The 13,936-nt window shown below is 49.2% G+C and overlaps 1 protein-coding gene across 2 annotated transcripts in view; it reads right to left on the reverse strand.

The window, feature by feature from the left end:
- Window positions 1-273: 273 nt before the first annotated feature.
- The window catches only part of TRAIP (TRAF interacting protein), a 29,105-nt gene continuing 15,442 nt past the window's right edge, over window positions 274-13,936 (reverse strand). For both annotated transcript variants that reach the window (XM_022573093.2, XM_022573091.2), the window contains 5 exons: window positions 6,366-6,521; window positions 4,094-4,142; window positions 3,675-3,824; window positions 3,513-3,563; window positions 274-3,291 (listed from right to left, as the gene is read on the reverse strand). In XM_022573093.2, coding sequence (XP_022428801.1) covers window positions 3,166-3,291; window positions 3,513-3,563; window positions 3,675-3,824; window positions 4,094-4,142; window positions 6,366-6,521 — 532 coding nt within the window. In that variant the 3' untranslated portion in view covers window positions 274-3,165. The remainder of the gene's footprint in view (window positions 3,292-3,512; window positions 3,564-3,674; window positions 3,825-4,093; window positions 4,143-6,365; window positions 6,522-13,936) is intronic.

Below are 13,936 nucleotides of genomic sequence, written 5' to 3' on the forward strand. Positions count from 1 at the left end.
CCAGGTGCTATCATAAATTCTTTTTTTAAAATTGAGGTAAAATCCATACAACATTAAAATAACCATTTTAAAGTACACAATGTAGTGGCATTTAGTGTATTGACTATGTTGTGCAACCACAATCTCTCTCTAGTTTCAAGACTTCATCACCCACTGAAAAACACCACAACCATGTTAAATAATTGCTACCCATCCCACATCCCACATCTCACCCCCTGGCAAACACTTATATGCTTTCTGTCGCTAGGCATTTGCCCATTCTGGATATTTTATATAAAAGGAATCATACAAAATGTGACCTTTGGTATCTGTTTTCCTTCACTTAATCTTTTTGAGGTTAATCCAAATTGTAGCATGTATCGGTACATCATTCCTTTTTATGGCTGAATAATATTCCATCAGAGGCATATATCACAATTTGTTATCCGGTCACCTGTTGACATTTGAGTTGTTTATACCTTTTGGATATTATGAATTGTGCTACTACGATTGTTCTTGAACAAGTACTTGAGTACTTGTTTTCAATTCTTTTGGGTATATGTCTAGGAGTAGAATTGCTGGGTCACATGGTAATTCTATGTTTAATTTTTTGACAGACCAAAAAGCTATTTTCCACAAGCAATGTACAGAAGTGATCTCCACATCATGGCCAAACTGGTTTTCCTTTTTTTTTTTTTTTTTTTTCAAATTATATCCATCCTAGAGGGTGTAAAGTAGTAGGTAATTGTGTTTGTTTTTTTTTCATTCAGTGAACATTTATTGGCTGTGTTATACATACTAGGTACAGAAACCAGGGCCAGATTCTGAAGTAAGTGGTATCTTCAAATAGATACCAAAAGGCATTTGATGAAATTCAACATCCATTCCTGATTTTTTTTAACTCTTATTAAAATAGAAGTAGATAGATTTTTTTAAATTGTAGTTTTAACCATTTTTAAATGTACAATTCGGTGGCATTAAGTACATTCACAATATTGTGTAACCATCACCACTATTTCCAGAACTTTTTCTTTATCCCAAAGAGAAATACTGTATCCATTGAACAGTAACTCTTCAACAATCTTAGATCCCCTGTTTCCCTGGAGCTTCTATTCTATTTTGTCTCTATGACTTTGCCTATTCTAGGTACCTAATGTAGGTGGAATTACAAAGTATTTGCCCTTTTGTGTCTCATTTATTTCACTTAGCATACCTTTTCAACATTCATCTAGGTTGTAGCATGTATCAGAATTTCGGTCCTTTTTTTTATTGTGATAAAATATGCATAAAATGAAATTTACCATTTTAACATCTTTAAATGTACGGTTCAGTAGCATTAAAGACATTCACATTGTTGTGCCACCATCACCACCATTCATCTCCAGAACTTCATCCTCCTAAACTGAAACTCTCAACCCATTAAATAATAACTTCCCATTCCTTCCTTCCCCACCCGTGGCAACAGCCATTCTACTTTCTGTCTCTATGAATTTGACTACTCTAGGTATCTCATATAAATGGAATTATACAGTATTTGTCCTCTGTGCCTGGATTATTTCACTTAGCTTAATGTCTTCAAGGTTCATCTATGTTATAGCATGTTTCAGAATTTTTTAAAAGGCTGAGTAATATTCCACTGTATGTATAGACCCAGAGTCTTGTAGTTTTCCCTCACAGAGATCTTGTACATATTTTGTTAGATTTATACCTAAATATTTGTTTTCTTTTTTCTTCTTCTTTTTTGGTGCTGAAGTAAATGGTATTGGGTTTTTAATTTTAGTTGTTGGGACTTCCCTGGTGGTCCAGTGGCTAAGACTCCATGTTCCAAATGCAGGGGGCCCAGTTTCAATCCCTGGTCAGGGAACTACATCCCACGTGCCACAACTAAGAGTTTGCATGCCACAACGAAGATCCCATGTGCTGCAACTAAGACCTGATGCAGCCAAATAAACATTTTTAAAAAAATTAAAAATAATTTGAATTGTTCATTACTGATCTATAAGAAAGCTATTAGCCAGCCACTGCACCCTTAACTTGATGCTACACTTCCCCTCACTAACTGTCCCCGTCTCAAGACAGCACCAGAGGGGTCCAACTCCCATAACCAAGAGCGTCACTTCCTCCCCAAGAAGCCCAAGGCTCCTCCACACCTGCTGGAGAGCAGCTGGGCACTCTCAGCCTGAAGCATTCTCCCCTGTGCCAGGTCCATGCTGGGATCTGCAGAAACAGGTGAACTCCCATCCAGTAGTGAGAGAGGAAAGTTTAGGGGTCCTCATCCAAGCTAGAAGTTCAAAGGGAAGTCTTCTGGGAGAAAGTGCTTTTGGAGCTAAGATGCAGAGGCTAGCAATTTGTCTGACAGTTGAAAGGTGAAGAGGGGGGTGTCACTGGTCATTTGTTGTGCTTGCTGTGAGTTCCCTGTGTGTCTAAACCCTAGTTCACCCATTTGCTTTCCTGCTTATGGCCTTTGCACTGTGCCCAGGTTAGAGACTGTGGACAAAGCTGAGGTGATGTCACTCTTGCTACAGTCTCCCTGTGCCCTATGAGAGGGCAAATGCCTAAGGGTGAAGCTGCTGGGTCTGGGTCTAGGTGAAGGTCCCGCTTTAGAAAATCAAGCCAGACAGTTCTCCAAAGTGAGGGTAAATTTACATTCCCAGAGTCAGGAAGAAAAGACTCTATCTTTTTTATTTCACAAAGAAATCTGGCCCCCCTCCTCTCCCTACCACCATCCCCCATTCCCCGCCCTGCTTGGTCCAGGCCAACAGCAAGTCAGAGACAGGCAGAAGCTTGGGCAGGCTGAAGCTGCCTGAGAAGCCTCAAGCACTTTGGTCCTTACAGTCAACAAAAAACCCTGGTCTGGAGGACCAGAAGCAGCCCAGCCACATCTGACCATGGCTATAAATGGGAGCCTGGAATAAGGAGCAAACCCTGCTGGCAGGAACAGTGAGCTGATCACATCAGCTCTCACAGGGAGACCCAGTATGATGGGGGGTGGGGCAGGGTGTGTGTGCAGGAAAAGCACAGTTTCTGGGCCTCACCTTCACCCCCATCTTCTTGTTTATCCTTGTCCTCAGGGCTGGTCCTAGAAGAGGGGCCATGCCCCGCAAACCATCTGCCGAGCCAGTCCGCAGTCCTCGGCCTATAAGTCAGAGGCATGTATCTGGCCACTGATCAGACTCACTGTTCTCACTACCACAGGAAGGTGTCCAGCTTGGCCTGGGAGGGAGGGAGCACTGTCCTGGCCCCCAGTCTCTGCTTAGCCCTGGCCTTGGGCTTGGGTTTAACGGGCAGTGAGCGGATCATAGTCGTGTCAGTCTGAAGGAAATGTCAAGGAAGAGGCCTAAAGAGGGGACTGGAATGGAATGCAGGGCAGGAAAGGCTCAGACTTGGTGGTGGGCAGCCCTGCTATACTGAGTAAGGTCTGGCTCTGCACACCTGGGGCTGCAGCCACTGGTGGGCTGGGGTCTGGGGGTACAGGTGAGGGATGATGTGGGCGCCACAGCTCAGCTCAGCCCAATGCTACAGAACAAGGATACAGGCTGGATGAATTTTGTCCGGCCTCCAAGTCCATCGAAGCCAGTCCTTACCTAAAGCAGAAGGAAGAGGTGAGTGGGCCAGGCTAATGGGCTAGGGGGCTGGCCACCCAGCCCCACCCCCAAGGAGGCTGGCACTTGCCACTTTTAGGAAACCACACTCACTGCATCTGTGCTGCGACAGGGCTCTGCCCTGGTCCTCTTGGTCTGTTTCTGGCCCAGGACAGCATTCCGGATGAAGACGGGGAAGGCACCAGCCAGCTCCTCATCAGGCTCTCCCAGACAGCGCTGGCCACCCAGCAAGAGCTGGGACTCCTGCAGAAGAGACCCCAGAGCCAGGCTTGATAAGCCGGATGGCAGCAAACAAGGAGGGTAGGAGGTGTGTTGGAATAGGATCAGGATCTCTGATGCTTCATCAGGAGGAAGGACAGTGAGTAGGGTTCCCAGGGTGGCTCCAAAGTGCTTCAGTCCTCCAGGGGTGAGAGGACTCTGGCAAGACCCTGACCTCTCAGAAAACCAGATTCATACTCAGTCCCGGCCAGAGTTGGAGGGTGATTGCCTGAGCTTCTTCTGGGAAGCCTTACCTGCTTGGGGCCTTTGGGCATCTTCTTGAGAATGTCCTGAACGGGAGAACTGCAAGAGCAAAACGTGAAGACAAGAGACAGGTGAGCAAGACATAAGGGGTAGGTGAGGGACTTCCCTGTTGGCAGAGTGGTTAAGCATCCGCCTGCCAATACAGGGGACACGGGTTCGAGCCCTGGTGTGGAAAGATCCCACATGCTGCGGAGGAACTAAGCCTGTGCGCCACAACTACTGAGCCTGTGCTCTAGAGCCCGTGAGCCACAACTACTGAGCCTGTGCTCTAGAGCCCGTGAGCCACAACTACTGAGGCCCACATGCCTAGAGCCCGTGCTCTGCAACAAGAGAAGCCACCACAAGGAGAAGCCCGTGCACCACAAGGAAGAGTAGCCCCCGCTCGCCGCAACTAGAGAAAGACCCCCGTGCAGCAAAGACGCAACGCAGCCATAAACAAACAAGCAAACAAATAAATATATTTTTAAAGGGGGGGGGCAGGCGAACCAGGCTCAGCACATTCCCCTTGGGGAGCCACCGCGTGGCATGGCTGCTGGCATGGCTGCGTGCTGGGCAAGGCACCTCAGTAATCCCCACCCCAAGAGCAGGTCTGTGAACAGCTGGATATCCACAGCCACCGGAGTGGTGGAGGCAGGGGAGGTTGGGCCATATTCTAATCTTGTGGCTTCTACTCAGGGACAAACCAATTCCACTCACCATTGGAATGATGGGCTCTCAGTCACCTCACCACATCCTGGGCTGTATGTGGGGCTGGAGAGCCCAACAAATTCACTACCCACAGAAGGAAGGCCACTCATGCCCTGAAAATGAGCTCAGGCCTAGCCCCATCTGCCCAGAGAGGGGTCACCACCTCTAGAGGACCCTCAGTAAGTTAGAGAGCCCGTAAAGTACTCTCAGAACACAGCGTTAGGCCATCTCCCTAGATAAATCTGTGCAGGTAGGGTCTGGGGCAGAACAGATCATGGCCCCAGGCCCTAGTCTGCCACTCCTAGTTCCAGAGCTGGACCCAGTGTTTCCATCCAACTCCTGGGGACCCTAGCAGGTGGATACCCTCTTCTCATATCTTCCCAGAAGAGTGGGAGAATGGTGACCTAAGGCTGACCCTGTGGATTCTCAAAGCCATAAGGACAGGGGCAGGATCAGGGCCTGCAAATATTGAACCCCTCTGTTTCTGCCCCCATAGCCTGTGGTGATGCCACATGATGACCATGGGAAGAATCTCCTCTTGCTCCACTTGCAAGTCTGGTTCTGGGGAGGCTGGGCTCCCTCACCCCCATCACAGGCACTGAAGATGGTAGAAATGTCTCTAAAAGGTATGGTAGCCTGCAGGCCCCAGGTGCCCACTTTCAACCTTTATAGCTAAAGAGGCAACAAGAGGAAGCCAGAGTACTGAGCAGGCACTGATAGGCCCCCTGACTGTAGCCCACATGCTCTAGGTTTGTTTCTCACTGCTACCAGGCCTGGCCCTATACAGCACTGGTGCCTCTGCCCCTGAGTCTGGGGAGGGGTGGAAAATCCAGCTGGCTTTCCCTTTTGTCCTCTCCCTGGGCCTCCTCTACCTCCACTGCCTAACATCTCAATTTCTTTCTCTCATGTCCAAAGTCTTTGATTGAGAAAAAACTTGCTCAGCCCGACTCCCTTACCTGAGCAGCATACACCTACATGGATGTACAGGAGTAGCTCTTGTCTCCATGATGAACTAGTGGCCTGCCTGGCCAAGGAGACAGCCTCCCTACTCCCAGTCCCACTGTACCAATAGTGCAGGTCCCACCCATACCACTGCAGCTCCTCATAGCTTTTCATGCCTGCCCCTGTGGGCTACCTCCTTAAGTGGTAGGGCTCTGGTTCCATAGTCTGATATGGTCCTGCCTCAAGCATGAGCCTGTGGGGCACACAATGGAAGAGAAAGTTCAGAGTCCCTGACTTAAGACTCCAGCGAGCCCATTCAAGGTACTGGGAGCACCCTGCCTCCCAACAGCATCAGCCCAGACCTGCCCCTGCTGGGACCCCCATGTTCTCTCTAATTCACATCCCCAACTTTGCTTGAAGGGTGATTGTGAAGATTAATGAGACAAGCAACAGAAGGGCTTTGTACAGATTGAGTACTCAGGAGAGGGCAGAAAGGTAGCTGTGCTTGCCACGGCCAAGCCCAGGTGACCCTCACTGCCCTGTCAGCCACTCAGAGCTATTAGGGTAGGACCTGCAGAGATCTCTTAGCCATCCTCCCTCCAGGCTGTGGAAGGGCCAGGGGCTACCACTTACTGTGCCTTCTCTGGGAAGAGCCTCTTGGCATGGCCATGCTGGGTGCTGGAGGGCTGGGCTGGGGGAGTATCCACATTAAAGGTGGCATTGAGGTCAATATCATCGCCGAAGGCTGGCCGGCGAAGCTTCAGGTTCAGCATCTCCACAGGAGCTGGGCTATAGGCAGAGATGGCCTGGTTAATTAAGACCACAGTGGCAGCCCAGAAAGACAAAAGCCCCTCAAGCATCAGAGATGGCTCAGCTCCAGGGGCCTGGAGCCCACACCTGGTTTAGAGCCATCCTGCAAGGAAGCCCAAATCTCTACAGAAAAAAACCACTTGGCTTGGTCCTTCACACAGTGGAAGTCTGGAAGACATGAAAGGAAGCAAGCAAAAACTCACACAAAACCCAGATGTACAACTAAAAGGTCTTTTGTTCACGTAGCCTCATTTCTCAGAATGCAAGCCAAGGATCCTGTCAGAGAGGTGACCACAGACTGAAGTAAAGGGATGTCCCTTCCAGTGCTACTTATTATGACAAATGGCACAATCTTAGAAACTGTCAAAATGACTCCCCTAGGGGACTGGTACTTTCATAGCTTGAATATGATATACACATTAAAGTAGTGTTTCTAGAGAGTAAACTTAATAACATGGGAAAGTGCTCACATGTTAAATTTAAAAAGCAATACAAAACTCTATAGTCAACAAAAGAAAAAACAGAAAAATTAGACTTCACAAAAATTTTAAATTTCGCACATCAAAAGATACTATCAATAGAGTAAAAGGGCAATCCACAGAATGGGAGAAAATATTTGCAAATCATATATCTGTTAACGGATTAAAATCCAGAATATATAGAGAACTTCTAGAACCCAACAACAAAAAAGCAAATAACCCAATCGAAAATGGGCAAAGGACTTGAACAGACATTCCTCCTAAGATGATTTATAAATGGCCAATAAAGGGGAGTTCCCTGATGGCCTAATGTTTAGGATTCTGGGCTTTCACTGCTGTGGCCCGGGTTTAATCCCTGGTCTGGGAACTGAGATCCCCACAAGCCTCAGCATGGCCAAAAGAAACCACCCCCCCCCAAACAAATGGCCAATGAAGACATGAAAAGACCCCCAATACCACTAATCATTAGGGAAATGCAAATCAAAACTACAATGAGACACCCCTCACACTCATTAGGATGGCTACCATAAAAAAAAAAAAACAGAAAATAACAACTATTGGTGAGAATGTTCTTAAATTGGAACCCTGTGCACTGTTGGTGGGAATGTAAAGTGATTAAATCACTGTGGAAAACAGAAAGACAGTTCCTCAAACAATTAAAACTAGAATTATCAAGTGATATAGCCATTCCATTTCTGGGTGTATGTGCAAAAGAACTGGAAACAGGATCTCAAAGAGATATTTGTGTATCCGTGTTCACAGTAGCATTATCCACAATAGCCAAAAGGTGGAAGCAACCCAAGAGTCCATCTACAAAAGAATGCATGAGCAAAATGTGGTATATACATACAATGGAATATTATTCAGCTTCAAAAAAGAAATTCTACAACATGAATGAACACTGAGGACATTATGCCAACTGAAAGAAGCCAGTCACAAAAAGACTGTATGATTCTACTTACATGAGGTATTTGGAGTAGTCAAGACCATAGAGACAGAAAGGAGAATGGTGGTTGCCAGGGGCTGAGGGGGAGGGGGAGGAAATGGGGAGTTACTGTTTAATGAGTATAGCATTTTTTACAAGACAAAAATTCGGGGGATAGATGTTGGTGATGGTTGCACAACCTTATGAACATCTTTAATACCACTGAACTGTACACTTAAAAATGTTGGTAAGGGACTTCCCCAGTGGTCCAGGGGTAAAGAATCTGCCTTCCAATGCAGGGGACGCGGGTTCGATCCCTGGTCGGGGAATTAAGATCCCACATGCCGCGGGGCAACTAAGCCCATGCGCCACAACTACTGAGCCTGCGTGCCTCAACTAGAGAGAGAAAACCCGCACGCCACAACTAGAGAGAAGCCCGCGCGCCACAGTGAAAGATTCCACATGCCACAAAGAAGATCCCACGTGCCGCAACTAAACCGGATGCAGCCAAAAAAAAAAAAAAAAAAGTTGGTAAATTTTATGTTATGTATATTTTACCACAATAAAATTGGGGGAAAAAAACCAAAGAAAACTCTATGTATAGTACAATCACATGACTTGTGCACACACATCCCCCACTCTACCACATACAGAAAAAGGACTTGAAGGGATTTTCCACTGGTCAATGGTGACTACCTCTGGGATAAGTCCATATTTTCCAAATTCTAAACAGTGAATGTGTTTTTACTTTTTTTAATGGGGGAAGGGTATAATTCTATTAGAAAATTTAAGCCAACAGGATTTTTTCTAGCCCATCCAGACCTGGCGGGGCTCCCCAGCTCCTGTGATCAGAGAACTCCGGGGAGTGGCAGGGGAAGCCCCAAGACCACTCTTTCCCTCAGGAGCCTTTCAGAGCTGCCCACAGCCCTACTGTCACTACTCAGGGACAGAGGGATGAGCTGTGCCGTATTAGTCTCTGGCCAGGAGCCAGATGGGGTGTGCAAATCAGAGGAAAGGAACTACCTGCACTGACTTGGGTAGGTAAGCAATCTGGGAAGCTTGGACTCTCTCTTTCTTTCCCTGGCCAGACCCCTGGAAGCTCTACCCTTTCCTTGCCTGTAGGTGGAAGCAAAGGCTGCATAGACCCACCTCAGACCAACTTCACGCATTACTTTGCTTCCCACTCTGGGAAACACAGCATAAAGCAGCAGTCAGGACCACTCATGCCAATCTTTTTTTTTTTAAATAATTTTATTTTATTTATTTATTTTTATTTTTGGCTGCATTGGGTCTTCGTTGTTGCTCACAGGCTTTCTTTAGTTGTGGTGAGCAGAGGCTACTCTTCATTGTGGTGCTCGGGCTTCTCACTGCGGTGGCTTCTCTTGTGGAACACAGGCTCTAGGCGCGTGGGCTTCAGTAGTTGTGGCTCAGGGGCTCTAGAGCATAGGCTCAATAGTTGTGGCACGCGAGCTTTAGTAGTTGTGGCTCGCAGGCTCTAGAGTGCAGGCTCAGTAGTTGTGGCGCACGGCTTAGCTGCTCCGCGGCATGTGGGATCTTCCTAGACCAGGGCTTGAACCCGTGTCCCCTGCATTGGCAGGAGGATTCTTAACCACTGTGCCACCAGGGAAGCCCCATGCCAATCTTCTGTAAGATCTGTTACTCTGCCACTTTTTACCAACCTCAGCAAGTCCAGGTCCAGGTTAAGAGAGGTGCACTCAGGAGGCAGGCAGGGTCTGGCTATGAGAGCCATTTTGCCCTCCAGGTGGCTCAGGGTAGGACTTCCTGCTGCCATTGCCTCAGACCTTGCCCAGTGGTGTTCATGGCATGTGCCCAGCCTTGGCTCAAGCCAAGCCAGTCTTTTTCACTCACACCTCCTGGCCATCCCCAACACTAAATTCAAGACTCAGGAGGTTCTCTCAGTGCCTCCCTCACTCCCCCACACCATCTGGCTCATATGAACACATTTCTTGTTCCCTCAGACACTTCCTGGTAAATCCTTCTTCTTTTATAAGCTCGAACCCTGTTTTTCTTCCTGCCAATGGTCTTTCTTTCCTTCCCACCTTCTGTCTGTCTGACAAGGTGGAAGAGTCTAGAGCTTAGTGGCCATATACACCCCCCAACTGGTTGAGGGCCTGGCTTTAGGTCCTCCTGGGTGATACCATCATCTTTGGGATAGTCACCCATGGCCAACATACAGGGCTTCATGCCAGAGGACTCAGGAATTGGGGCAAGACACCCCTCTTTCCAAAACTCAACCAAGGCCCTGGGCAGACCTATTACCTGTGTGGCACGGGAGTTAGTCAGTGTGTCCTCCATGAACTCATGGCAACCGGCAGGCCTACCCTAAGCAAAGGCCTCCCCAACTCCCTTCAGCTTGGAGGTCAGGGGCTCTTGGGGTCCATGAGAGAGGTCTTCCAAACACCTCCTCTGTGGTTGGGGGTGATAGCTACCTCCTGAGGTCTCCCTAAAATGACAGGAGTGAAGGATAACCCTACTGCAACAAATGGAATGGGCAGCCATCATCAGTACCCATAGATTTCCACAAAAATCTGGGAGAGAGCATGGCCAGGGGATGGGAGACTTACACAATAGCCAGAACCCACCAGGAGAGGGCTACGGATGCAAGGGAGGAGCGGGGAAGACCTGGATTTACAGATGCATTAAACAAGCCTGAAAATGGGGGTACTGATGGAAGGTTCGAGCTTGGTGCCACCCCTCCCTACATCAGGGAGTGAGCACCAGGAAGTGAGCCTGCTACCTGGGGCCAAGAATGAGAAGGGCCTTTCCTAAAGTCACCTGCAAACCATCCACGGGATCTTACGGCAGCCAGTACTGGACCTGACAGCAAATCCCTTTGCACCTAGGTTCAGCATGATACCAGATGACTGCACATTCCCCCAATCCCTGCCCATAAAGGTTGGGTTCCCAGGACACCTTTCTGTTACTCCTCCTCAGAGGGCCACAGGCAGCCAAGGACCCCCAAGCATGAGAGGGAAGTCCAAGAGAAAGGCCATGATGTGCAAACACTGGCCCTGACAGAAATGAAAATGCTAGACCATAAAACAAGGGATAGCATATTTTGCCAAGGATGTATTCAGCGAGCAAGAAAGAATGTGTGCAAATTTAAAATGCGATTGCTGATTCAGCCTTAAAAAGGAAGGAAATTGGGACTTCCCTGGTGGCGCAGTGGATAAGACTCCAAGCTCCCAATGCAGGGGGCCCAGGTTCGATCCCTGGTCTGGGAACTAGATCTTACATGCGTGCCGCAACTAAGAGTTCGCATGCCACAACGATGGAGCTCACCTGCCGCAACTAAGAGTTCGCATGCCACAATGATGGAGCTCACCTGCCACAACTAAGGAGCCCACGTGCTGCAACTAAGGAGCATGCAAGCTGCAACTAAGGGGCCTGCCTGCTGCAACTAAGACCCAGTGCAATCAACTAACCAACCAAACAAATAAATAAAAAGAAAGTAAGCAAAAGCAGGAATGGAAAGTCCCTGGGCACCTAGAGGAAGCCTCTGTGCTTGTGCTCCCCCTTACTGTGGACGCCAGACACAGATGACAAGTGCATGGAAACACCACGGCCCATGGAATAGAAAGTGGAGGGAGCACGATGGGGAGCTTGCAGACAGCAGCCTTGAGTGATATCCTGAAAAAAAGGATTTTTACTTTCTGCCTTGACTCAGGTTGGGTTCTAAAGGTCTATCTACATGAGATGGTCACTGAGACTAACAGCTCCCTGAGGGTGGGTACTATACCTGCCAAGCTCCTGACAGAGCCTTCATGTTACCTGGGGCTTCCAAGGTGGCTGGGCCGATGGACTCTGAGTGTAGAGCAGGTAGGAGAGACCAGAAACAGAGCTCAGTTTGTCAAAATCAGCCACAGGCTGGACCTCACAGAGTCATGTGCCCATCACACTCCCACAGCCCTCAGACCTAAACTGGGGCAGGCAGGCAGCCCTGGCTCTGTAAAGAGACACTGGAAGGGGCTTCCCTTGTGGCGCAGTGGTCAAGAAACTGCCTGCCAATGCAGGGGACACGGGTTCAAGCCCTGGTCCAGAAAGATCCCACATGCTGCAGAGCAACTAAGCCCGTGCACCACAACTACTGAGCCCACGTGCCACAACTACTGAAGCCAGCGCGCCTGGAGCCCATGCTCCACAACAAGAGAGGCCACCGCAATGAGAAGCCAGCGCACCACAACAAGGAGTAGCCCCCGCTCACCGCAACTAGAGAAAGCCCGTGTGCAGCAACGAACACCCAACGCAGCCAAAAATAAATAAATTAAATAATTAAAAAAAAAAAAAAGAAACACTGGAGGACCTGAGGTATGAAAGGAAAGAGAAAGATTGAGGAATGAGAGGAAACTGGCTTGCATGCATTCACTGCCCCCCTCAGATGCTGACCGGGTACTATGGTGTGGGGGAAGGAGCGTGTGTGTGAGGGAGCTGATGGTGGGGACACAGATCAGGAGGCAGCTCCCGGTCTACTCACAGCCGGGTGTGTACACAGGGGGTAGACCAGGCTCCAGAAAGCCTCTAGAGCACCTCTGTGGACCCTAGCAGCTGACGGCATCTGAATAAGAAGTGCTACCTGTGCAGAGGACAGTGAGCTTATTTCTGCTGAGGAGACTAGGGAAGGCTCCGCAGGGCAGCTGACACTTCAGTGTGGAGAAGAGCAGAAACACAGGAGGGCATAGGAGCAGGAAGGCAAGGGGTGTTCTGCTGCATTGGGCAGTGTGATTTGGCTGAAGCCTGAATATCCACCGCAGCCCACAAGGCCAGCTCCATGAGGGCCTGAGGCCAGTGCCAAGGGTCCTGGGAGATGTTTGGCAAGGGAGTGGCATGATGCCCTGGGGCTGCTACACAGGACAGCGGGGAGGAGTGGGGCAACGGGTCACAAGTCTCACATGGAGGTGGGAGCAAGGAAAAGGGTCAGGAAGGCACCACAGAAGTTAGATGGGCAGGCTCTAGCAACTGAGCGGATGTGGGGAAGAGGGAGCATAATGAGTTTCCAACGTTGAAACGTGGCTCAAAGGGACTTCCCTGATGGTCTAGTGGGTAAGATGCCACACTCCCAATGCAGGGGGCCCGGGTTCGATCCCTGGTCGGGGAACTAGATCCCACAGGCATGCCGCAACTAAGAAGTCCACACACTGCAACTAACAGCCCGCATGCTGCAACTAAGAAGACTGCATGCCACAAGTAAAGATCCCTCACGCTGCAACTAAGACCCTGCTCAGCCTAAATAAATAAATAGTTAAATTTAAAAAAAAGTGGCTCAAATAAAAGTGGCTGGGGGGCTTCCCTGGTGGTGCAGTGGTTAAGAATCCGCCTGCCAATGCAGGGGACACGGGTTCGAGCCCTGGTCCGGGAAGATCCCACATGCCGCGGAGCAACTCTGCCTGTGCGCCACAACTACTGAGCCTGCGCTCTAGAGTCCGTGAGCCACAACTACTGAGCCTGCGTGCCATAACTACTGAAGCCCACGCGCCTAGAGACCATGGTCTGCAATAGAAGCCACCACAATGAGAGGCCCATGCACTGCAACAAAGACCCAACACAGCCAAAAAAAAAAAAAGTGGCTGGGGACTATGCTGGTGGTCCAGTGGTTAAGGATCCGCGCTACCAATGCAGGGGGCATGGGTTCAATCCCTGATTGGGGAACTAAGATCCTGCATGCCGCGTGGCTCGGGGGAAAAAAAAAAAGCGGCTGGGCTGCTGGGTTGTGTTTTCTGTCTGGACCATCAGGAGGGCTGCTAGGCAGGAGATTGCCCTGAGGACCCTCTCAGCCCATTGGCTTCTGTGGAACACTGGGGAGGAGGACACCCATCCCTCTGCCTCTGGCTCCCTCTGCTGGCAGCTTTAATGTGCATATTCCTGGAACCAGAAGAGAGTTACAGTATTTCCGTGGTTGTTTCAGAACCTGGGGCAGACGGATACATTAGGTGAGCCATTCCATAAACAGGATGCCCTGAGCTGGTGCTCCT

This window comes from Delphinapterus leucas, chromosome 10 (assembly GCF_059928025.1).
Source record: "Delphinapterus leucas isolate spDelLeu-1000000601 "Yukka" chromosome 10, BTC_Dleu_Yukka2, whole genome shotgun sequence".
Lineage (NCBI taxonomy): Eukaryota > Metazoa > Chordata > Mammalia > Artiodactyla > Monodontidae > Delphinapterus > Delphinapterus leucas.